The sequence below is a fragment of the Alosa sapidissima genome, chromosome 4 (assembly GCF_018492685.1).
Source record: "Alosa sapidissima isolate fAloSap1 chromosome 4, fAloSap1.pri, whole genome shotgun sequence".
NCBI lineage: Eukaryota > Metazoa > Chordata > Actinopteri > Clupeiformes > Clupeidae > Alosa > Alosa sapidissima.
The window spans coordinates 6,558,931-6,585,269 of NC_055960.1; the positions used below are offsets into that span (position 1 = coordinate 6,558,931).

At 40.5% G+C, this 26,339-nt stretch overlaps 3 protein-coding genes across 3 annotated transcripts; 1 reads left to right on the forward strand and 2 right to left on the reverse strand.

Moving 5' to 3' along the window:
* Window positions 1-793: 793 nt before the first annotated feature.
* Window positions 794-9,500, reverse strand: si:ch211-161c3.6 (high mobility group AT-hook 2b). Its single transcript, XM_042090926.1, has 6 exons — window positions 7,534-9,500; window positions 5,646-5,846; window positions 4,358-4,435; window positions 3,956-4,006; window positions 3,763-3,792; window positions 794-2,643 (listed from the first exon to the last, which is right to left on the reverse strand). The coding sequence occupies exons 2-6, from the start codon at window positions 5,757-5,759 to the stop codon at window positions 2,563-2,565; spliced, it is 354 nt and encodes a 117-aa protein (XP_041946860.1). The 5' UTR covers window positions 5,760-5,846; window positions 7,534-9,500; the 3' UTR covers window positions 794-2,562.
* A 139-nt stretch (window positions 9,501-9,639) lies between these two features.
* Window positions 9,640-21,601, reverse strand: mst1 (macrophage stimulating 1). The gene is made up of 18 exons (XM_042090865.1): window positions 21,272-21,601; window positions 20,379-20,523; window positions 19,750-19,865; window positions 19,130-19,244; window positions 18,487-18,623; window positions 18,169-18,289; window positions 17,766-17,884; window positions 16,408-16,585; window positions 15,786-15,916; window positions 15,355-15,457; window positions 14,551-14,687; window positions 14,138-14,173; window positions 13,482-13,593; window positions 13,049-13,126; window positions 12,707-12,853; window positions 10,628-10,734; window positions 10,109-10,248; window positions 9,640-9,933 (listed from the first exon to the last, which is right to left on the reverse strand). Exons 1-18 carry the CDS (start codon window positions 21,327-21,329, stop codon window positions 9,772-9,774), a joined length of 2,142 nt encoding a protein of 713 aa, XP_041946799.1. The 5' UTR covers window positions 21,330-21,601; the 3' UTR covers window positions 9,640-9,771.
* A 2,131-nt stretch (window positions 21,602-23,732) lies between these two features.
* On the forward strand, window positions 23,733-26,127 carry abhd14b (abhydrolase domain containing 14B). Its single transcript, XM_042090918.1, has 3 exons — window positions 23,733-24,123; window positions 24,571-24,812; window positions 25,165-26,127. The coding sequence occupies exons 1-3, from the start codon at window positions 23,907-23,909 to the stop codon at window positions 25,342-25,344; spliced, it is 639 nt and encodes a 212-aa protein (XP_041946852.1). The 5' UTR covers window positions 23,733-23,906; the 3' UTR covers window positions 25,345-26,127.
* Window positions 26,128-26,339: the final 212 nt, after the last annotated feature.

Sequence of the window (26,339 nt, forward strand, 5' to 3'; positions counted from 1 at the left end):
TTCCTCCGCATATTAGGTCATATTATAGATTATTATGGCCATTATTTGAACAGTGAAAATAATAGTAAAAGAGTTTTTGAACTTTAATGTCACTAATGCTGATTATTCAATGATTCATTTGAATTTAAATATTTAAAATACTTTCACAGCAAAAATTATATATGCAATTAATTTAGATTAATTAATCACAGAGTATGTAATTCATTAAATTAATTTTTGTAATCAATTGACAGCCCTAATTCAAATGACTAAATATGTTTAGCTATTAGTAATTATGCAGATCATAACATATGATAAAGTATAAAGTATAAAGTATACACTTATATGAATTCCAAAATATGAAATAGAAATCTATGACAACCATCACTTTCTATGTGTATGTGTGTGTGTGTGAGTGTGTGGAGAGTCAATCAAATTGATTGCCACTGATGTGAATGATCACACAATATTCAGTATTACTGATGGTGTCAAGGAGGTGGGGGCCCCCAAACCAAATCAAATTTTAAAAAATCGCAAAAGTATCGAAATTGAGATTCTTCACTTGGTATTGGTATTGAAACAATAATGTTGGCATCGTGACAACAGGAGTTGGGGATCTGTCCCTACCAAAGCTGAGACTAAACCTACGCCCTTCCTTCCTACTCCAAGAGAGACTCACACTCACCCTATAGTGCAGACCTGTTGTATACTTTAATCAATTGAATGAAAACACATAGCCACACACAAACAACATCACAACAAACAATATGATAGGAAAACTCAAGGAAAATTTATTAGCAATGTTTTTTTAAAAAAAAATACAACAAAATTATGCTTTTGAGGTATAAGGAATGACCATTTCCAATTTTCTCTTTGTCAGGTAAAGGCAATGAAAACTTGGGCAAACTAGCTCAAAGCAACAAAACAAAATACATGATTTAGCATACGATGACAATGAACAGATGTCAACAAATATATTATAATGGAACAAAGGGTTCTAATAAACCTTCATGATTACAAAAGACTAAAAGTGATTTTTTTACTTATTGAAGTTGTCCCAGCAGAAAATATATTGTTTGTCCTGAAAAAAGAACACTTATATTCATATGCAAGTCTGAATGTGAAAAAAAAAAAAAATTGGCTTTGTTGCAAATAAAGGCTGTTTGGTGAATGCAGGGTGCTTGAACATGACAACATTGGTACCACAGAAGCATCACTCAGCTGACTTGCATTGTTCAAGTAGATGGAGGCTGAGGAGCATGTCAAGTAAATTTTGCAGCGTTAGGATTACTGGCTCAGAGTAACGCACTATATTGGTGTGAGGATGATCCGAAGCTTTGGAGGTACTGAGTTGTGTGCAGAGGCAGTGAATGCAGGAGTTGAAGCCAAATAATAACATCCGCTGATTTCTTACAGCATCAACGCCCAGGTAAATCCATAATCAACCGGAAGTATGGAAATGCAAAGTAAGTAAATACACAATATGGATAACAACATTCAATACCAGCATGGTGGGCCATTCAATGACAAAATGAGAAATATAGGATATTGTGTATACAATGAGGTACTACCCCTGTATGTATCAAAATGTCCTGTTGTATCTATACAGACATTTCCATGATATCTACATTTTAAAATACATTTATATTCCGCTGTAGCATAGTTACATCCATTAAAAAACAGATGCCAGAAGGGCAGAGAGGGAATAATATAAATGTATTACATTAAATCTAATGATGGACCAAATGAAAGGACATGTGACATATGCATCTGTCAATATACAGTATAAAAAAGCCAATGATGAAAAAAACATTACGCTGATAGCTATAAAAAAAAAGCCAATCTCAACCCACAGTGTCACTTTAGTTGAAGGCCTGTAAAACTTCTAAGAACCAGAAGATAAAGAAGGAAAGTGCTGGTTCACAAACCACACCATCTTGTGACAGAACAGAAACACAGAAACATTTCCCATACTTTGCCATAAATGACCATTACCATATGTGGATTTAAATACACTGAGAAGAAACAATTTGTTTTTGAGTCATTGTGAAAGATTAATTTCATATCCAATTCATAATTCTATTTCAATCATTTCCTTCATTTGAGCAAACACATTTTTTTTTAAATACAAAATAAGTTTAGCCTTATGTGCCCATATTTCATTTTGAAAACGTTAATCCAACTTCACCATTTAGACATTCAGATGGCTAATTTTACAGGCTTACAGTAATGACGCACACTGCACAAAAATAACAATCATACACCTTTGAGATCAGTAAATGTTTTTGTCATCTTGTTTGATCCTAAAAAATACTGATGTGAATGTTCAAGCATTATCAGATAAATGTAAACTCCTGTGCTTTGTCCAGAGCATATCCTGAGTATTCTGCATTCTGAGAAGGTGGGGGGGGAGGTGTACAGTATGTTAAGACATCCTGAGGGGTGTGTGTGTATTTGTATGTGTGTGTGTGGGGTGGGGGTGGGGGCAGTGCACCTGTGTGAGGCAAGCCCGATGTGACTGCTGTGTGGTGGAAGGAGGGGTTGGAGGCGGACCAACCGACCCTCCTGAGGCACTAGCCGTCTTCACAGCCCTCCCTGCACGGGTGGGGGCGCCGTGGGAGAGGGGGGTGCGACGGGTGGAGCCTCCGCTTCATCTCGAGCCGCCTGAGAGGAGCGAGAGATACACAAAAAGGTGGAAATGAGACTTTGTGTGTGTGTATGTGTGTGAGTGTGTGTATATGTGTGTGTGTGTGTGTGTGTGTGTGTGTGCGAGAAAGAGAGAGATAGAGAGAGAGAGATAGAGAGAGCAAGAATATGAACAAGTGTACGGCTGAGAAATGCGACCGTTGCGTCCAGGAAACCATGCGAAGTAGGGAGTTTAGTGACAGTTTAGTACTTAGTTTCCCTCGCTGCTCCTGAGTCATTTGAGCCGCACTCGTGCCCGTTTGAAAGAGTCTGGGGGAATTTTATGCAGCCTTTTGCAGGTGCCTCTATGAGTGCACTGGGAGTTTCTTTAGGGTTTCAGGTCCCTTGTCTACCGGCTTCTATACGCCCCATAGCAATGCTGTGCCCTGGCTGGCCTCTTCTTTCCCAAATGTACAGAGCACAGGGGTTTTCTTTAACAGCATTACTGAAATAACTCAAACACTCCTATTTCCAATAACAACTGCAAAACTGTTTGATAGGACCTAATTTCAGTAGCTCAACTTTTTTACACACACACACACACACACACACACACACACACAGACACAGACACACGAAGACACAGACACTCATACATACACCAATGACAGACAGACTTCAAAGTCAAATTATGCACCAGCAACTTGTTAAGGCACTGAGCTGGCAGCAAATTCAGTTATACACACCACCAAGCTGACTGAAAACACACCAGACAGAGCCCCCTTAGCCAACGAAGGTTTCAGCAAATTAACAGATAAAATATATATTTAAGCACATTAACAGGTAAAAACAAACTGTATATACTTGTGGTTTTAGGTTTTTAAAATCAAAAGTTCAGGTAGAATGATACTTTACAATGTCTTTACAGGATAAGGAAGGGGGATTCTAAAAGTCACAGGTTGATGGTACATATTCCTCTTTTTTTCCAGTGTACTGTTGAGTTGACATGACTGGTTAAGATGTCTACTCAACTGCTCTGTATAACTATAGTGTAACTATAGTGCAATAGCTAACACATACCATACCATGTGTAGACTGTAGACTTTGAGTTGTTCACATATTGCATTAGTATGCTCTAGTCAGTGTGTTAAGTCTTACCTGTTGCTCTTCCTCACTCACTTTCTGTGGCTATGGAAAACAAACAGGTTTAAGTTAGAGTTAGAATGATAAACTGGTTTTAGGCACTTAGTTAATTACAAGACAACAGGTTTTCCTGTTAATCTCCAGTTCAGATGTTGGTATAATGTAACTACTTATTGGAGTAGTGTGTGTCACAGGAATGTGCACTCACCCATTTTCTTGGACGTCCACGTGGCCTTCTCTGACCTGCTGGCTCGACCTTCTGCAACAGTGTGAATTAAACGCAGGTTAGCAACCCCCCAAGGAGAACAACAATGGTGGAAAGAATGAGTGGTAATAATGACAGAGCTTTTACAATTATTTTTAAGACTTTTCAAGGACTCTTTTGTATGCCCTTCCATATGCTCAGATCCAAATGCTATTTCACTTAATTTCTAACATGAATGTTATAACAGAATAGAATGTGAGAAATTAAATGATAATTCAACAGTGAGAAACAGTGGCTTCATAAGAGGTGGAGGGCTCTTGGGGATCAACGCTTTTCAACACAAGCTCTATGACACTCTGGAAGCTCTTGGACCAGATGGGCAGTGGTCGATCAGGGTGTGCATACCTTGGGTGTGACCTGCTTGTTCTTACTTCCTCTGGGCCGCCCACGAGGTCTCCTGGGAGGAGGAGGACCAACAGGCTCCTGACAGAGATGGACAGAAGATGATGAGAGAGAGAGAGAGAAAGAGAGAGAGATGGGGAAATTAATGAAAATTAATATGAGGGAGAATGGAATGATATGGAGAGAAAGGAGAGAGGATAAGAGAGAGGGAAAGAAAGAAAGAGAATAAGATAAGAAAAAGTAGAAAAGAGAACATTTCAGAATGACTGGCTATAGACCTGACTCAGTGTGGTGTATAGTCACAGGATCTTTCTGATCATTTAACTGATATTTTCATGTGGTCTTCAACTGCCACTTTCAGCTACCTATTCATTTCCAAATCAAAACAGTCTTCATTAGTGCTCTGAAACCACTGAGCCCTAGTACTGCATTCACTGCTATCATGATCCGGGGGTTATTTTACTGTGTGCTTTTGATACTGCGCTTCAGATAATATAGTGCCAGTAAATTCCATAGCCTAGGTCATTTGTACAAAATCATCTAAATCAAGACACATCAAATAAATATCAGCCAATGAAAATTGTTTTCTCATGTTTGTCAACTGACCTGGACAAGTGGGCTAATTCGCTTCCATATGTCTGACCTTTTGAGCCCAAGGTTTAGCAGAAACTTGCTTTGGGAATCTAATTCTACTGTCTAATCCTCTGTATTCACCCAACTTCTGTCTTGGCAGTTATTCTACAGTACATTCTACATGTACTAAACGTCATTTAAACATAAATAGCAGCTCATGGACTTAACTCAGTAGACAGAATTCAGTTGAATACTTCGTCAAACAGTGTCTTGGTGTGACTTATTTCTGGCCTGATTCTGGCCAGTGTGAAGACTACAGCAAATTAGTTACCTGCCCACTTGCAATTTACCGTTGAGGCAGAGGGCTTCCTCTACACACCCACTGGCATGTCATTCTTCTTCACAATCCCAGTCAGAGTGGTATGCGTCATTTACAACACTCTTTGCTAATTAGCTAATTGGGTGTGACCACCCCCAGTGCCAGACAGGGGCATCACTAGCCCTATCTTTGGCTAAATTAACATAACTACAGTTTACAAAAATACTTTTAAGTGACAGAGGTAACCCACACTGCAGCATCAGTGACATTACATAGCCAGCTTTTTTAGTTATTTTAGGAAATGGTCTGATCTCAATTCATCTCATTCTGAGGAAGCCTGCTTTGCCCTGTGATCCAATGGGAGTTGCCACTGGCGCCCATATGATTGTAACCTCTGACCTCTTGCTGTTTTCGTGGTCGACCCCTCCCACGCCGTGGTGGCTCAGGCTGTGGCTCTTCCCCTGAGGTAGGCCCCGCCTCCTCGGCGCTCTGACTGCTGGACCCCGCCTCCATCCGCCCTGGTCACCTGACACACCTCGGCAGGCACAGGAGCATGGACTACCTCAGCAGCTTGCTGTCAGGATAGGCTTCAAAGTTGGACTGCACAACAGGCAGAAGGTCATTATTAACTGGCACAACGAAAGACCTATGTGAAGTGAGAAACTGATCCATTTTTTAAGGCAATACATTGGATTTTAAATTCAACAACACACACTAACCATTTCAAGCGACAAATCCGTCAAAAACTTGTTTAGGGTAATTTTCTTTTTGGTATATGGCACACTAAACAAATGTGGTGAATAAGTACAGTGATTACTGTATGAATACCTCTGGCTCTTCCGAGATCTTATGTTATCTTATTCTCTTGCAGTTAAGTGTATAGCTTAGGCTACTCACTTCATAGCCTATGTAGGGTGGATTGCCCTAATTTGGGAATTTGTTTGTTTTTCAGACTTCTGTAGTAGGCCTAGGCTAGGCTACAATGTGAGGGCAACACATTGAATCCACGTCCAATTTTGATCACAGGACCCTACAGCTTTGGCTTTACCATAGTTTCACTGACATTCATTACTTTGGGGAAGAGCCACACCCACTGTAGGTTAGGTGTTCCACATTAGGCAGTGTCCCACAATAGGACAAGTAAGTATATTTTTCGAGTTCTGTGAAAAAAAAAGAATCACCTGTAGATAGCTAAAAGGGCCTAAAGTTAAAAAGTCCCACTCATGGTATGTGTAGGCTATTACTTATCTGAGTGTTGTTATTTCACACCCACATAACTTCTGAAATAACTGAAACTGTAGGCTACCCTATATTTGGGTAGACTACACAACACACATTTCTTATTAGTAGGCCTAATATAGGCTAATAGTTGCCTACCGAATATATAATAAAATAAAACAAAAATATAGGCTATTGAAAACATAATAAAGTTAGCCTATTTAAGATTTCCAGGTTTCACACCATGACATTTAAATGGACAAATCATTGTATCCAGACTTCTAAAAAACTTTTTTTTTTAATAATAGAAATAAAGAGAAGAAACAACATAGCCTAAATAAAAAAAATACACTTGGGCTAATTTAATACATTTAAAAAGTCAAATTGTAAACATGACGAAGATCGCAAGCGGTGCTCTCGGCATCCGTACAACGTGCTGCAGACACTCATGTAAACATTGCTTGATCGCTGTCTGAACTGGTCAGCTACAGCCGCATAGGATAGCTTACACTTCGCTATAGCAACGAATCTATGCCAAACTGAATAGTCTTTAATGGACCGTAGTGTGCATTACTCTAAACAATTAGGGTAATCTTTGAATCGTAGGCTATGTTACAATAGTAGTTTAGCCATTAGCCATCATTACTGGGCAAAACAATGTAGGCTATTGCATATTGAGAGTCAATGCCTCTACGAGCAAAATGCTTCTTTAGATACAGATGCATGCTATTCGTGACTGCTCAAGTCAGACTAACAACATTAGCGACGTTGTTGTGGTGAGAAGGTCTTGAACCTTAAAACAAGTCTGAGTTCCTTCTCCACACCCTTGTTGGAGGAAACTGCGTAGGCTGCTGTAAACATGATGAGCTAATACACTTTTCTGACACTTGAAATGACGTGGAATTTAATAAACATGTTGTTTACTTTCTATAGCTGGCTTCCACGCGCTACAGCTGTATGAGCTGAATAACACGCACATCAACAAAATAGAACGAGCCCAAATAATAATTATTACAATTATAATTATTATTAGTGTTTTATTCCAAAGAAAAGAGGTTCAGTAACCTACTCACGTGTCTATCTGCGTCTTTCTCTTTTCTCTTCCTCCCTAATGCACAGAGAGCTGAACAGCTTAAGTCTGCAGCACAGACCAGACTCAAGCATTGCTGACTTTGCCAAGCCTTAGGAGAAATGTAGTCTATAGGCTTTCGTAACAGCCTTTGCCGTATAGCATAGTGAAAGACACCTCCCACTTGAGAGGCGGACCTAAATCACATAAAGATCTCTTCGTGAAATCTATGTTCAAGATATTACATATCTGTGTAATGATGTCTCGACTACTAGAACTTGTTGTGTTGTAAATACCTGATGTATCCATAGCAAAACTTTTACATGATCTTCTTTTACTTTATAGGTTTATTTAATCAAAATGTTTTTGAGGATGAAAATGTACAGAATGGGTTCATTAGTGTGAGTACTCTCCTGTGTGTGTGTGTGTGTGTGTGTGTGTGTGTGTGAGTGTGTGTGTGTAAATGAGCATGCATTGTCTGAGATTGCGTGCGGCTCCAGTCTTGAGGTTTGTTTAAGCTGGATTCCATCAGGCTCATTGGCGCTGGCCTTCAGAAATCCTCCTATAGAACTGCCAGGAATGTGCAGTGCTCACACTTCTGTCCACGGCTCAGATGCATTCATGGCACCAAAGGATGGCCAGCCGGACACCCCTTTGCACCAGAGAGGGGAGGAGGTGTGTGTGTGTGTGTGTGTGTGTGTCTGTCTGTCTGTCTGCCTGTCTGTAGGAGGAGGGGGACATGCTCTGAACTTCTACATCAAGAATGATGACCACTGTAGGAAGATCTCTGTATTGACACTGGATACCATAATTTCCCATCTGTTAATAGAGATTTATTGATTTTGCAAATTTCCTTAGCTATGAGGTTAATATGCAGGAGCGGGATTTACATGGGAATGCATTTCTTTTTTCTTCATTCTTCGTTCTGATTAAAGTACTGATCTAATTCTGATTCATTGGATTGTTGGACACTGTGCTTAATACACAGCTGTGGTCAATACAAGGATTTGTCTTTTTTTGTCAGTTTATACATGATGTGGCTAATACATGGGAAATTACTGTCATTTAATAAATAAAAATGATTGTAATTCCAGGTGCAAGTGAAAACAAGAGAATGAGAGAGAGATAATCATGCAAATACTAAGAAAGAAAGAAAAGTTGTTATGTGGAAATCTATAATAGGCATTACAGTACCTAAATAGATAACTCCATAAATTCTGTAGAGGCGGGGATGGTTGCTTAAACGTTGATGCTGATGTCAGGTGTGCTAAGGTGTGCAGTAATATTTTTCAGTCGTGGTTTTCTTTGTCACTCACATACCAGCCTTGTACCAGCTGTGCTGTCAGTTGGTTGCTTACAAAGCTGTTGCACTTGACAACCAAACAAACCAGATGACAGCCACAGAGCGGAAGTTATGTGTGCGTCACAAGATGCGTGTGTCACTACATAACTTAGAGCATCCTAGGTCCCACCCAGCATCATAACAGTGACGCAGGTTGCAGTATCTCTGAAACGAAACGATAAGTTACTGGTAGTTGCGCATTCCCGCTTACTCAGAGCCATGATTAAAACAGTGAAACGCCGCTCACTCAGAACTTCGGTCACTGATTGGAGTTGTTGTCAGTCTCTGTTCGAGTAGCGTCACACATCGCTTATGAGACCCAACACACACACACACAGACATACACACAAATATTACTGAGTAGGGGTGTAACAGTACAAAAAAAACCCTATTCGGTGTATGCCCCAGTTCCATTCATTTTAAATTTTTCTGTTAATTTTTGTGCAACGGGAATAATATTTTGAAAAAGAGCAATTTTTTATTTTATTTTAATTGACTAAACTAGACATACAGTTTGCCACTTAATATGTGTATGTGGGAACTCGAATTTGAAACATCATCCACATGCAAAAAAGCCTACAAAAAGACTGCAATTTGGTACATTCGGTACACATCTGTACTGAACCTAACGCCCTGTACCTAAACGGTTCGGTACGAATATGTGTTCCTTTACACCCCTATTACTGAGCATATTGAGCATATTACCTATACTAAGCATATTTATCTGACCCAAGTCTCTCATGAAAGACACAAGGCAGACACTGTTAAGTGTACAAAGAGTGTAATGTTCACAGATAAAAATAACAGCAGAATATTTGTGCTTATGCCTAAATTTGGACCATCATCATCAAAAAAGCATTGGGTGTGTGAGGGTGTGTAGAGGTGGCTCTGGACTACTAAGCCATGACCATGACCTTCTTGATCCAGTCCACATAGGCAGAGACGCGGATAAAGATGTTGGGTTGTCCAGGATGGCCACACCGTCGCATGGGGATGATGACCCCCTCCAGCACCCAGCAGTCACTGTACTCACAGGCTAGGGGCCCTCCGTAATCCCGCTGAGAAAGTATGAGAGAAACAGACAGAATGGGAAAAGTGAAAGATCAAAGAGAGAGAGAGAGAAAGAAAGAGTGATGAAAAGAGACAGACAAAAGAAGAAGAAAAAAGAAGAGTCAGCTCTCGAGTAGACTGTGCAAGTGGTAAGCGTGAGCAAGTGTGATGCCTTCACCTCACCTCACAGGCACCCACAGGTCCATGGAAAGCCGTGGTGCACATCTCATTCTCCTTTACACGACCTCGGAAGTACTTGTTGCACTCTTTGTTGCTAAGGACAGCCATTTGAGCAACGTTTAACACAGACTCATCCCCTGTGCCTGAAGGGAAAAGGGGGGAGATTGAGAAAGATTTTCAGAGATATTTTTAATAACAATTCACTGTATAGCATTATGTTACAATTTATGATACAAATATGATACAATTGAATGTTAACTTGTAATTTAAGTTATAATCAAAAATTACACAGACTACAGATGTTATGCAATGCAACTATGCTATTGTTATTATTTGTTATCATTATCATAACATTGTATGGATGCATTAGTAGTTAATACAGCTGCTGTTTGATAGGGATTTGATGGTACGCAAGTCCAGTGGGAGAGAGACAGATGAAGATGGAGGTGAAGAGAGACTGATGAAGATGGAGGTGAAGAGAGACTGATGAAGGTGGAGGTAGGTACTCCGATGTGTGTTTACCTTTGGTCTCCCCCCATCCAGCGATCTCACAGGTGGTGTCCTCTGCAACGATGTATCGCTCTGGGGGCAGGCAGATCTGAGAGACGCGCTCATTAAACTGTGCTGGCCTGGAGTGAGAGAGAGGAAGGCAGAGGGAGGACTGAAATGAATGGATATAGACACCCAGAGAGGTCGTGAAAATATGGGAGGGGTTGCGAAATGATTTGCATTCTGAATTAAAGGCAATTTTCTAAAAAATTTTAGACCAACATGTTTAAAAACTGGAATATTCAGTAGCCCTAGATGTAGGTTTACAATTCACAGGGCTCTATCTTGGTGATCTAAAACTCAGCGTATTGTTGTCATGATGCAAAACTATTCCTATCGTACAGTCCCGATTTTTCACCATGTGTGTCTCTTTTATTGAACAATGCACTCAGGGGTGTGGCAATTAACAACCTAAGGTGTGGTCTTGGTGCATTATCAAAAAAACACTATCTTACACTATCTAAAAAGCATTACACCACTGACCAAGAAAAAACCTGGTCTATAGCGAAAGGTGCATATGAAGCAAAGCTGAAGACGCACTGTCACGAGATGTAGGCAGCAACTCTTCTGCACGATAAATGTCCTTAGGTTTTTTATTCAATCATTTAAATATTATTGGGGTAAGTTTTGCTTTTTTCAGGCTATGTTTTCGATGGTAACCCATTGTCAGTCAATAGTGAAAGTAATTAACTGTGTATAACTGTTTTGTTGTTGACTATGACGATGAACCACGATGAAGTTAGTTTCACTTTGCCAATGAGTTTAAATAACAGACGAGTGTAGATACGTGTAAGCTATACTCTGCTAGGTTTTAGTAAAGTTTTTAGTGGAATACCTGTTCCATATGGTCTCGTGTGGAAGCAGATTCCTTCAAATGTGCCGCTGACTATCAAAATATCGATGCGCTTATGTTTGAACATAAGAACCGCCTTGTGGTGCCAGGCGTCCGACGTTTGATAACGTTTGATAACAAAACCTCCCCCAATGTGGACTGGACAAACCCCTAAGCTATTCGCCAGTGATCATGCGTTTTAGATCGCCGAAATAGAGCCCACAGTGTTTCCATAATGTTCCTACGAAAGTGGAAGCTCTGTTTACAGAAACTCAAATCTCTACCTGTACCTCTTGCAGTGATGAGCAACTATGCAAACCATGCAATTCTTTTGCCCCAGGACTGCCAGTTATACAATGATATACAATACGATGGGTTCTCCATCGGAAAATAAATCAGATTGTCAAAGGCTGCTATTACCTATACCTATTTGTAACGGTTGGACAGAAGGGGGTTGTGAGACTTGGCCAATGTTTTTAAGAGGAATCACCACACAAAAGGTTAAACTTGAGGAGTGAATTATTTTCACAAAAGGTTTAAGGAATCACTGCACTAGACTATCAAATGCTGCTGTGTCTAGTTAAGCAGTTTTAGGCTTAACCTTTACAGCAAACATCACTAATAATGATGAAGATACAGTAAACACCATTTCTCTCTTGTATTATTTTCAATTATACAGTACCATCATGGGGGGCAGCCGTCGCCTACTGGTTAGCGCTTCGGACTTGTAACCGGAGGGTTGCCGGTTCGAACCCCGACCAGTAGGAACGGCTGAAGTGCACTTGAGCAAGGCACCTAACCCCTCACTGCTTCCCAAGCGCCACTGTAGCAGGCAGCTCACTGCGTCAGGATTAGTGTGTGCTTCACCTCACTGTGTGCTTGAGTGTGTTTCACTAATTCACGGATTGGGTTAAATGCAGAGACCAAATTTCCCTCACGGGATCAAAAGAGTATATATACTTATACTTATATGTGCAGTAATATCCAGTTCTTATACAAGTGAGTATATCTAATGATGAAAGTATCAGAAGAAGTTTAGAAAGAATTTGTTCATCTGTGTGCGTGTGTGTGTGTATAAGACAGAGGGAAAGAGAGAGAGCAACAGAGAGAGAAAGAGAAAGAGAGTACCGGTATGTGTGTGTGTCTTTGTGTATGAGAGAGAGAAAGAGTGTGTGTGTGTGTGTGTGTCTGTGTGTGTGTTAGTGTTATAAACCACATACTTCTCCAACTGCAGCATGACCAGGTGGGACTCTGAGGGTCCACAGACAATCTTGGTGAGGGAGATGACCTGCCTGTCAGGCTCTCCTGCTTTGGGGTCGCGGAAAAGAGTTCCCATCACTGCAGAGTATCCAGTAAGATCCACATAGCTGCTCACATATAATCAATCATGCACATGCATGCATGTGGGCACACACACACACACACACACACAAAAGCAATAAAGAAGAGATTAATCAGCAACATCAAATTAAAAACAGCAATCATGCAAATTAATTGTCTGTATGAACAAAATGTTGCCTTATGTGAGGCTTTAATATGATCAGAAGTGGAGGGAGCCCTACCAGGAGGAGAAGCACTGCTTTGTGCTGATAACCCATTTGGAATTTACCAGAGATCCCCCACAGAAGTGGTTCCCTTTTCTGTCCAGAGAGAGAGAGCCAGAGGGAGAGATAGAGAGAGCTGAGAAACGGGGAGATTTTTTTGATGGGGGCGAGTCACGTACAAATACAGCATGTCATTACTGAAGTGATATAATGAATCTTCAAATGAATAATCATATATGCACTCCATATATCAATACTGAAAAATGTTCCACAGAAGCAATGTCAAAGCAAAACAAAACATCTTTCAGTGAACAAATTATTTAACCCCTCCTTCCTGAGCAAGAGGATATGCAGAGGTTTAAAGTGAAGTCAGGGATGTGTACATTTGACAGTGGTAACCTAAACATGTAATTAAGGAGGTTAGTTGAGACTGAAAAAGGCCACAGCAGACCTGTCTCTGAGGCTGACGGTCCAGGGAGAGTTTCCTGGTAAGCCTCCAACGATCCGCAGCTTTGGGGAAGGTCGGTTCTCTCGCTTCCCGCACTCACTGAACTCAACTTTCTCTGTTCCCACCAGGCACACACACACATATGAACACACACACACATATATGCATGCATGCACACACACACATGCACACACACACACACACACACACACACACACGCAGGAAGACTCCGTTTTTGCAAATATATTTCCACTTCTAACTCAAGACCTATAGGCCCTAATTGATGGACAAAGTGCAAAGTCTTAAGTCTAAGGCAAAAATCAATTTGCTAATTTAACGGCACAGGTAAGAACTTAACATTGCTGAGTCAACTTAATGCTCCCACATGCCACACGATAACTATAATTTCTGCATGAAAACTTTGCCTGTTAAGAGACTTTGCCCTCTGCCTGCCATTTACAGTAAATTATGGCCCATTGAGTTAGACTTATAGACAAAAGAGTATGGGGTGATTCCCCATGTCATGTCTTTCAGTTTTTAGCTGTATACAAAAACAACAGGCTAATTACATAAATATGTCCAATAAAGAGTCTGAAGAAATACAAGTAACTGCACATCTATGTAAACACCTAAAATAAATAACCAGCCGAAAATCTCACCTGGTGGTCTGATACTGGGCTCAGTAACCACTCCATCTGTACAAAATAACATTAGTTAGGATGAAGAACCTTATGGACCCTCCCAATCACAGTGAGGACAGAACTGAAATCACTACACTGCATCGGAAGAATTTCAAAAGAGCCATCTCTAATATGAGGGAAGAGATGCTCTAATCATGCAGAGAAACTCCATAAAATGAAATTAAGCTGCAATCCTCAAAGAGAGTCAGAGAGAAGATAGCAGTAATGATAGCATCACTGAAGGAAATGAGATTTATTCATGTGTATGAAATGAGAGAACAACTGGAAATGAGTGAAATGAACTGAACATCCAAAGAACAGCACTGATTTGGAGATGTTGGAACAGAGGGAACCTGCTGTTCTTTGCTTTGATGAACAATGTGTTACAATACCACAGCGTTTGATGGCGCAGTAATCAAACTCTGTTTTGGGATCCGTGGTGTAACACCAGGGTCCATGCAGGTCCCCATCTGGGTTGCGGCAGTAGTTCTCTGTCAGGTTTGCATCTGGGTTTGTCTTTGGGTTGATTCTGGAGATACGCAAAAACAAAAGCCACTCAAACCCCAGTTTTTTCAAATATACACTGGAGAGTAGGGATGTAACGATATGAAAATGTAACCTCACGGTTATAGTGACCAAAATTATCACGGTTTTCGGTAAGTGTGTTCAATATTTTCAGAAAGGACTAATGGGCTGAAATAGTTTCAAAAAGTGTGACAGCATTTACTATTACAAAATATAGGCAAAACCTTATCAAAAGTGCACCATGGATGGATGAAGCTGGGAAGGATTAAATACATGGTTTCCACACCGTGGTAATCATCCGTGATAATCATGATATTTGAAATGAAAACGATAATTGTTATCGTCAACATTTTTATCGTTACATCCCTACTGGAGAGATGTTAAATTCCTAGTGCTATAGGTAGGGGATTTCACACAATAGGATACTCCATCCTCATTTTGTAAATCGCTTTGGATAAAAGTGTCTGCTAAATTAATCAATGTCCAATGAAGCAGTGGAATTCACGTTAATATTCTGATGAAAGAACTGATGCTGCACTTGACAGTTTATACACAGTCTATGCACTAATTCAGACATTTTTGTTGTTGTTGATGGGGTACTGAGGGCTATTCAGTGAACTAAACTGCATTGAAAGATGAGGTGCTTAATAAATCATTTTGGCAGAACTCACTTGGTTTTGTGTGGGGTGTGCCCACTCCACTTCTGGCAGTTGATGCCTTTGCGGGTCTTGTGGACCGTACCCCTGTAGTTCTTTCCACTGTCATGATAGCAATCTGTAATGTGAACACAACTGTCTAGAGTACAATGACTGCCTTGGCGATCTGCCCTTTTTTGTGAGAATTACTGGATTAAATTGGGATTGGGATTGGGCTCATGTGAGTTGTGACACATCTAAAGACTTGTGGTTCTTCATAGGATTCTAAAGAATCTAAAATTCACATGCAGAGAATTTCTTCTTGAAGAATCATTTGGAGACAAAGAGTATGCTACTTTGCATCTATGGCTACATCTGGATTTACAGTATTATAGAGCTGAAACCAAACACAGGCAATATGCTGGGCTTCACTAGAACTGTTAAAGCGAAATAGTTCTATACAGCACCTTCGGCCTCAATGTCGTCAGCACAGCGCTTGATTTGCAGACACAGTGCGGTGCGCATCTCTGAAACCGACGTGAAGCACCAGGGGGCTTCGGATCCATCTGGGTTCCGACAGTAGTTCTCCTCCAGACCCCTGTCAGAGCCAAGAGAAGCTGAGTCAGCTGGGTCACTCAGGACATCACATGACCTCACATCTTCCCTCTCACAGAATGGGACGCTCATTGTTTTGTCACACTAGACCATACAGTCTATACACTAGACATCAAGTCTTGGGTGTTCTGTATTTTTCAGTACATCTCTCTAAGACGATATAAATGAGCTCTTTATGTCCTGTCTTTGCCTGATTCTAATTATATCTGACTAATGCACACTAAAGACCCTAAGGTATAATAATGCAGTACAGAGCATGGGGTAAAAACTTGGGGCAAAGACAGCTGCAGTGCAGGCTAGTTGTTACTATGTGCACAAACAGGGCCATGGGATGACCTGTGCTCTGCAAGGTCTCTGGGTCAATCAGTCACTGTTGCAGCTCATATGTGTGTGCGTGTTTCTTTCAAGAGACAAAAGGTTAACAGCAAAGGTCAGATGTCAATGTGTGGGAATTCTGAGGCGCGTCTGGCTCACTTGCACTCGTAAATGTGTGGGTAGAAGGGGTGAATGTGAGGCCGCTGGGCCTCCCAGCGCTGGCAGGGGATCCCTGAGGTTGTCTCGTTCACTTTCCCCCGGTAATCCTCCCCACGGCCGCGGAAACAGTTGGTGGTGTAACTGGAGCGGAGGCGCCGCTTCGGAACTTCAGGAGGCTCTGACAGGCAGGGAGGAGAGGAGAGGAGAGGAGATGAGAGGAGAGGAGAGGAGAAAACAGGGAGAAGAGAAGGGTGGACATTGGATGAGGGAAGAGGAAAAGGGGGATGAAATGGTCAAAAAGAGAGAAGTTTCAGGGATCCATGCACAAGAAAAAGAAAGCAAATCTTCATCTCAAATCTTCATCTTCAAACAGATTCTACAGATTCCACAAATAGCCACCAACAGAGAACCGGCTCTTTTCTGGTTCACACTTAGAGACAGAACTGTGGTGTTGAACTGTGAACTGTGCAGAGCATTTTGACCAAAGATAAATCGGTTCGGAACCTGAAAGTTTGGTTTGGAGCTGGCACCAAAAAAAGGTTGTTTTTTCCTGTGAACTGTGGGTGTGCCATCCGACAGGCTAGTTATGCATGCAGCACCCTCTGTTGATGACGCATCCTAGGTTCCGTTCAAAACTGGTGGAAATGCACGCTCACTAGATTCACTTGACAGCACCAAAGTTCAAAGGATTCTGAACGGAACCGGTACCAGTACCAGTTCTCTGTTGGTCAAAAAAACCCCAGAGAATGTATGTTGGTAAACATGTGCATACTGTATACAGCTGCTGACACAAAGGCATTCATGAAAAAGTCATGGGTCATTGTTAAAACTTAATATAGACTTTACAGATGTCCTATGAAGCTCTATGTGGCTCATACATAAAGCAAAATGTAAATTTCCCTGTTTGAGGGAAATGATTCTTGAGGGAAATATGTTTCAATCCTGCTGAGAGGTGTCTGAATGTGATGATATTTAAAATGACTAAAAACATGATTGGGATTTAGAGCAATAATCTGAAGTGTGTGTGGTTAGAGCACCACCTATTGTTTGTCGGTGAAAATTTCAGCAACTGCTTCTTGTGGTTTGGCAGGTTTACAGCCATGTACTAATGTGCTGTCAAACCACAATCACCTATCTGTTTAGTTTATGGATATTAGCAATAATACCATAGTTTGGATTTAAACTTGTGAAAATGAGCTGTTTATGACATTGACATTGATGGGCCAGATCTACAGTATTTGGTGGCATCGCAAACTACCCACTGTTCATTTGAGGCCGTAATTGTGATGGAAATTGCGTTCTAACACTGGGTGGAGATTGAGCGGAGTGGTACCCAAATATAGCAAATGTTGGCTTACCGCATTTGCGGATCTCACAGTCCTCCCTTTCAACCAGAGGGTCGGTGGTGTAGCACCAGGGCACTGGTGACGCATCAGGGTTGCGGCAGTAGTTATCATCTAGGCTTTTCTCTGGGTACCTGGACCACAAAACACACACACACACACGCACACACACACACACACACACACACACACACACACACACACACACACACACATACAAATACACACACACACACACACACACACACACACACACACACACAAATGCACAAACTCAAACACCCACACACACACACACACACACACACACACACACACACACACACAACCAGTAAGTAAGACTCTAAGTAAGTGGAGTAAGCGTGTGGTGTGTGTGGAGGGTGGTTGCTGCGTGTGTGAAGGCTGGGTATGGGCGCACTTCTCAGGCTGGTAGATGTGCTGGTGAGGGTGCTGCTGGTCCCATCTCTGACACTCCCGGCCAGTCTTAGTGTGGTCCACCTGCCCCCGATAGTCTTCCCCATTACACGTGATGCATACCTCTGACAGAAACACAAGCACAGGTGCACACACACAAAAACAAAAAAACGCTCAAACTACTGGTCTTATTTCACTCTTCCCTTACAACTATTAGTTAGAAAATGACTTGAGTGGAGTAATCTGTACTGAACTACACTCAATTTTCAAGCATTGTTCTGTTGATCTCCACATTAGCTAACTAACACTGTAAGGGTCATACCGTTTTTGCAGTGGGGAATATTGCAGCTCTCATAGCGGTGCTCTTGGTGAGTGGTGTAACACCAGGGCCCGATCGGATCCCCATCTGGGTTCCGACAATAATTCAATTCCAGGCCATTAGTGGCTGTGGGAGTCCATCTAGCAGCACACAAGGGGTAGCTTTAGTGTGTGTGTGTGTGTGTGTGTGTGTGTGTGTTAGTGTGTGCATGTGTGAGTGCACGTGTGTGTATGTGCGCGAGTGTGTGTACAGTGTGCATTTGCATACAGTATGTGTTTACCATATACAGCATATGGGAAGTGCGGGAGAAGGGGTGATATGCTGGAACAGAAGTAAGAATGTCAGAGTGACAGAGTGAGATAATCGGGTAGAAACAGAGAGGAAGAGAGGAACAGAGTGGGTGTAATTGTGGTGTGTGTTTGTGCTTAAGTTTGCGACAGAGATGCAGAGAAAGGAAGCATAAAAGAAAGAGTGGAAATAGTGTAGAGGATCAGAGAGAGGGAGAGAGAGAGGGGGGGGGTAAGACTGACAGGATGACTGTGTAAAGTTAAAGTTAGAAGCATAGAGGACATGTAGAGGAGAGCGTCTCATGTTTGCTGTTGTGTCCTATGTGACACCTATGACACCTGAGCAGAGAGAAACTCACCTGTGGTCGTGAGGAAACTTTGACCACCACTGCTGACACTTGTGTCCATTTTTTGTCACAGACACTTTCCCACGGTAGTCTTCTCCCTTTCCCACAATGCACTTCCTCACATACACTGAGCATCAAAGAAAACAAACACACAGTTATTGTTTACTTCACAACCATCATAAACAGCAATAGTCACTAAGCAAATCAGATCCATCTGCCATCACTATGTAAGACAACAGATGTCTGGAACTAGAACTGAAAACTGGGATTTGGAAAGCTACTAATGTGGATTACAAAGCTCTTTGAAGACAGAGAAAGATTTAAGGTTATGGCAGGCTATACTTCAGAATGCTTTAGTTAGTTTGTTTTACACTGAGGCAGCTTTCTTAAAAATAGATGGGGCTCTCCAAGACTCTGTAATCAGCAACTGAAATATCCACACAATCTAGCCACTGATAAGCAAGCACCCAAAGAAATGGGCATCCCTGTTACTTCTGTTACTTTGTGTGTGCACTGGCTGAATCCGGTTATTAAGAAATGCTAACATGCTAACAGAGTGTTCAATATCATGATTGAGTTTTATATTAAGTAGCATTCTGATGACAGGCGTTTTAAAATGTAGGAGACCAGACCTTTCTTCTCATAAAGGTCACAGTTCACATTCCTTTTGACCTCTGCATTGTCTCCATCTCCAACCCAGGGGAGCTGTTTGCAGGCAATAGTCGGACGGGTCTCATAGTTGAATGCCCTAAGAGGAACAATATAATTATAATGCCCAAACAGGTCTACAACACAAAGGGCAACTCCACGCAAAACTGTGACATCCATAAAGCCAACTAAACACGCATTGTGCTGGCGTTATGGATGTGACAGTTTTGCGTGGAATTGCCCCAAACTAGAATTAGAAGCTTAAATTGTATTGTTGTCATTTGCTTTGGTGATATAAAGTTTGAATATTAGTTCCTCTCTCTGTTCACACATGGTTAGACTTATTCAAAGTATCTGATTGTAAATATCAACATAGACTTCTTCAGTTAAACACTAATGACTACACATTTGCAAGGTCTGTGTCATACTGTGGGGGAAAAAAATCCTAGCATCATAAAACGCCTGAAACACATATTTGTGGGTTTGTATACTTGGCAATAACAGTATATTTGTATCTGTGTTTGTGTATCTTGCATTGTGCATTTGTGAGCTCCCAAATGTGTGTGTATTTGTGCGTGTGTGTGTGTGTGTATGTATGTGTGTGTGAGCGAACCTGCAGTCTGTTCCCTCTGTACATCTCTGGGCACACTGCTCCAGTGTGAGGCCGGGGATCAGACGCACCCTGTCTACATTCCAGGGTTTAGCCACCAGTTCCCTCCCCTCGGAGCGCTGGTAGTCATTTAGTGCACTGCGACTTCCTGTAAGCAAAACACAAACACAAACATTACAGGACTATTTATGCATGGACCTCTACATTTTAAGAAAATACCCATCCAAGATAAAGCATTTTCTGAAACCCAAAGAAATCAGTAAGGAGCATCCTAAAGATGATCAGAGACCCAGTAAGGACTGCAAACTTACAAATCCAAATGGTTTTAAAAAGAACTTATGGAAAAAACTGCAGATGTATAAGCATGATTACAAAAGTGGCCACAGTGTTGTTGGTGTTTGATGCCTGATCAAACATGATCTGTTCTATTCCTGAATTCACGTAGACTATTGTGATAATGTAGCGGACCCTGGACACACACACAACCTTTGGACCTACAATCCTTTTTTCTACCACAGAAGGAAAAGCACACCAACAAACAATGCAAATATGTATTCACACCAGAGGCAGACCACAAATGGTCTCTCTTGGTGTGTATGACTGCAGTTGAACAATTTTGATCCATCATCACCAGTTGGCACGAATGGCAAATTATTCATGTCATATGAACCCTCGAAATTTATGAATAAAATACTTAAAATAAAAACGTTTTGAGACAGAATGACCAGATAGGGCAAATAAGCTATACGTGTTTGTTAACAAGTTACACATATTCAATAAAAAAGATAGACAATATAAAAAGGCAAAATTCCACATGCGTTATTAACATGAAAACGCGTTTACAGGGTATATTGTATTGTTATATTAGTTCTGGCAGCACGTTTTAAAAACCTTACCGTCGACTGCGAGAAAGCTCCAAAAAACAAAAAACGTGCTGAGAAACGTTGCGTTCATAGTTGCTCATATGGTGACCCTCGGAGGTAGCCTGGGGATGGTCTAGCTGGAACTTGTCTCAAAACTGTTTAGGCTAGTGATCGCTGGGTGTCCTGGCTGATTTCTGAAAAGCTTCATAAAAACTCACCGTTTGTTGTGGTTCAATTTGAAATTGAATAGCCTATTCGTGATACATTTAATTCATGTTACAACATGTCTGTATGACAGAATAAATATTTTAGGAAAGGCCACAAACGGTCCTGACGTCGCTACGAACACCCACACTGGCGCACTGCAACAGTGCAATCAATGAATTAATAGTTAACCAAATCTGACTTTTAAACACGTTTTTCAATGAGTTGCTCTTGGCAAGTTTCCTTTCAATTCTTCATAGCCCACAATTATCCGGATGAATGCATTTAATGCCTTGCCAAAATATGCAGTGCTTGCGAGCCTTGGGCTTTCGTGGAATAAAAATGAAATAAAAAAAAAGAGTGCAGTCTGGTGATAAAGTTCATATTAACCCAGTTTGGTGAGAATAAGGCTATAGAGGGCCTATAGGCTACCCTAATCATAGTCAATTCGTTGGAAAACCAAATTATCCAAATTATCCAAAACAAATCAGATAAATAACCTACACCAATAAAGAATAATAATGTATTTTATATATTTAATATAACACCAGCGAGTGGGTAGATTTGTGTAAAAGAAAATGTAAGCAAGTGGCACAGTTTTCTAATAGGCAATAACATTTTGTAATGACATTTTGTGATGAAATTAACAAATGTTGAAACATCCTGATTGATCAGGCAGACAAATTATAGGTTAGGGCAATGTGTCTCCTTTACTAACTAACATGAAGGCTAATTTTATGTTCCCTGTCATTATAAAAAAGAACTATAGGAATCTTATAATAGGCTATTTTGGGACAAATTATTATAGCAATATTATAGTAATTTTGGGACATAGCCTACGTAATATTGTATTTTGGGGTTTAAAAGTAATATAAGACTGTACTTTATGAACAGACGGTAAGGATATTATAGACTAGAGACATTACAGAACATCAGAAGTATTATACACTACTATAGAAATCGTACTTTTCTTTTTTGTGAGAGTGTAAGAACTATATGGGACATTTTGCAAAACATACATTTCTTGGGATTGTTTCAATGAATGAAACTTGTATAATCCAAAAATGTTGTAAACTGACTAGATGATTGATTTAGGAGTTGTTCTGTAAAAAATATGCAATTCATTAGGCTCTCAGGTGTTTTTTCCCCTTTATTAAAAACACTTTTTAAAATTACAAATCGTGAAAAATGGGCTATCCCCAGCCAAATCTGAGCTACATCTTTCACAGTTTTGTTGTGATAAAGACTGATGTTTAAAAAAGAAAAATACTTTAAATACAAATGTACTGTAAGTTGTTATCTACAGAGCCCCTAAGGGGACATGAGCAAAAAAAAATCTAAAGTTTAGTTTCATGTGCTCACGTGAAACTTTCATGTGCGCACGTGAAACATTCATGTGCGCACATGAAAGTTTCACGTGAGCACATGAAAGTTTCACGTGCGCATGCAAAACCTTTTCACATGACACTTTCATGTGCGCACATGAAACTTTCACGTGAGCACATGAAACTAAACTTTAGATTTTGTTTTGCTCATGTCCCCTTAGGGGCTCCGTAGTTATCCTTCACTGTTATCGTTCAATTTAACATACATTCTAGAAATAAATGGGAATTTACAACTATCCCCAAGTTTTCATCATGTCACGTTTACATAAAACAGTACATAAAAATGTGCAGTGTGCTTTTAAAGTTACTACTCAAAGGCTGTGACCTCAATTGACCAAAATGCTGAAATATCCTAATAATGGAATTGTTGTATATCTAAAACATGTCTGAAGGTCGCTAAAATCCCTGCTTATATGTAAACACTTTTGATTCTAGCATGTTCACAGGCAGAGCAATGGCCATTAAATTGACTGACCGTCATATCACATGTGTAACAGCCCTATATAACTGCCATGGTGCATGACAGGGCCTGACAAATAGCCTATTAGTTTCTAATAGTTATTTTCAAAAATGCATTTTATTCAAGAATAAAAACTGAGATGGCACAATAGGTGTTCATCATAGTTTAAGATGGCCTCTATGACTCAATATAATAATATTTTTTTATTTTTATAAATGTATTTCTATATATACTGTATATAAATGTATGTTTCTGGTAGAATGTCCCATATGACAAACTAAGTAGGCTACTTTCTTTCTGTAGAGGGACTGTTTTTTTCCCTCAAGAATTTGAAATGCCTTCATGCATGTTAACTTCAGGGCCACCGTACATGTAAAATTTTTAGTCAGCCGTTAGAGGTCAGTAAAATTCTTTTAAAAAAATGTAAACTTCCTGTGAGAAAAAAAAAGAATGAACTTCAATCCAATGGTCTCAAGATAATGGTTGTTGTTGAGTAGGCTACATTTGGTTACAGTAACAGATCGCGCGCCACCCGTTTTCAAACTATTTTGTCGGTACAGTTGATGATACAGTTGCAAGAGCAAGATACTTTCTGTTTGCATCATTACTATACTGGAAGATGTCTACAGTGAAACTCTCAGAGGGTACAATGACTGTGGACATTTGCGGTGGGACTCCGCTGTTCTACCGACAGGGTGAACCAGGAACGGGAGAGCCTCGCCTCTCTGTGCTCCTGTTGCATGGTATCCGCTTTTCCTCCGAGAACTGGCTCAATATCGGCACCCTTGAGACATTGGCAAAGGCTGGCTGTCGAGCTGTGGCTATTGATCTGCCAGGTAGTGTGTTTGTACCCTGTTGCAAAAATGGGAATCCCCAGAATTTCCTGTTTGCCTTTTCACGAGGTTGTTGGCCTTAGTGTTTAATTTAGGTATAGCCTAAAGAGAGGACTCAGCTCAAACTTGTAGCAACTGGAACTTTCTGGTACTGAGAGGAGGAAACAAGACAATATCTGGATTTTGACTTTATTAACGTTACTTTTAGAATTCCGTCAACACGGATACGCTTTTAAGTAATCTCCCACGAGAGAAGGTGAATTTATGAACACGCTTTATGCGCACACATAAGAGGAGATTATTGCCTTGCGTTTTCAAAACAGTGTAGACAAGATATTTGTCTAGATTTGAAATGTGTCATATAAACTAATGTTACTCTTACTGCACTCCACCCAAACAAAAAAAATCATCATGTTAACATTGGCAGGGTCCTTTGTGTCTTCTCCATAGGCCTAGGGCAATCGAAGGCTGCAGTGGCCCCAGCAACTGTTGGAGAGGTGGCCCCAGGATCCTTCTTGAAGCAGGTGTGTGAGGGTCTTGGTCTGGGCCCAGTGGTGGTGGTGAGCCCCTCCCTCAGTGGCATGTACTCCCTGCCTTTCCTCTTCCAGAATGCCCCCCTGCTCAGGGCCTATGTGCCCATTGCACCTATCTGCACTGACAAGTTCAATGCCCAGGAGTATGCCAGTGTCCAGGTACGTGGGCTTATATTGTGGTATCTTTATGTTCATGGCATCCCTTGGGAGCAAGGCTGTGTAACTCATATAGAAAAATAATCTGCTGTTGTTTTTGGTAGTATCAGGTATTCAATTCTGTTTGAAGGGGAAACTATGCAGAATTACTTTCACAAGCACAAGCAAGTACCTTCACAAATTTAGTCCTAGAAAAGTTAAGCCAAAGGAATCACAGCCAACACGCTGTAGGTGAATGCAGTTAGTAGCCTTGCAAGTGTGGTATAATAATTTAAGCAAGTTTTTTCTTGTGTCAACAATAACCTGAATGGCTTGGTTGGAGCATCTAATTTCCAATACCTCTGCCCTCTGTCAGACACCCACTCTAATTGTGTATGGAGACCAAGACACTCAGCTTGGGGAATTGTCGATGAGCAACCTCAGACATTTGCCCAATCACAAAGTTGTAGTGATGAAAGGAGCTGGGCATCCCTGTTACCTTGACGACCCAGAGACATGGCACAAGGCTCTGCTGGACTTCCTGCAGACATTATGAAAGAGTAACTCAAACAGAAAGAGTCAGGATGAACAGAAAACCCTAATCAGGTAACATGGATGAATCTACACACAGAAAGTGGTCTTCATTTTGATTAATTTACTGTACAATAGAATTGGAAAGTGTATCTAATTAACACTATCATATGACTAAATTGCCAAATACCCAACTTCAGGAATTCCATTAGGCAAAATAGTATTGGAAAGTGTACTGTATCTGATTAACGCTCTTATGACTAACTGACCAAATAACGTCAGAAAATCACATTTTTTATATTCCGTACTGCATGCCTGTAAAATTGTGTGTGTGTGTGTGTGTGTGTGTATATATATATATATATATATATATATATATATATATATATATATATATATATATATATTTGTTTAAGTTGTCAAAGTGAAAACAAATACTATACAACATACTTTTAGACTTTAGCTGTATGTTTGGATATGTTGAGTGTTGTATTTCTATGTCATTACCAGTGTAATCATTGCTTCTGTTGTGATAAGACGTAAACACTAAGAAGTTATACTTTACATGCCACACGATACTAAAGAGCAATGCTCGCACTTTGCAGACTAGACTATGAATCCACTGCCATTTAAAAAGAGCTTCCTGTTATGGAGGTCTTTAAGTGTGGTTTGTATATTCTCAACATGTCCTGTGCATACATTAAATGACTCATAGGATGTTTGAAAAAGGACACTGCACACTGAGCTGAAGTGAAAAATATGAACATTATTTAATAACTGATTCTCTGTAATAAACAATTTGAAAATATTTTACAAGGAGTCACAGACACAATATTTTACAAATCTTGCCCTCATCTTTTTTTTTTTTTTAAGTTTCTTCTGTACAAAATAATGGAGCGATGTGGATCTGTCGTAGGAGGCCACACACTGACCAATGCACAAACAGAAAAAACTCCCACTGGATAGCAGACCTCAAACTCAGGATTATTATCAGATGTACTTTAGTCCTATATATATATA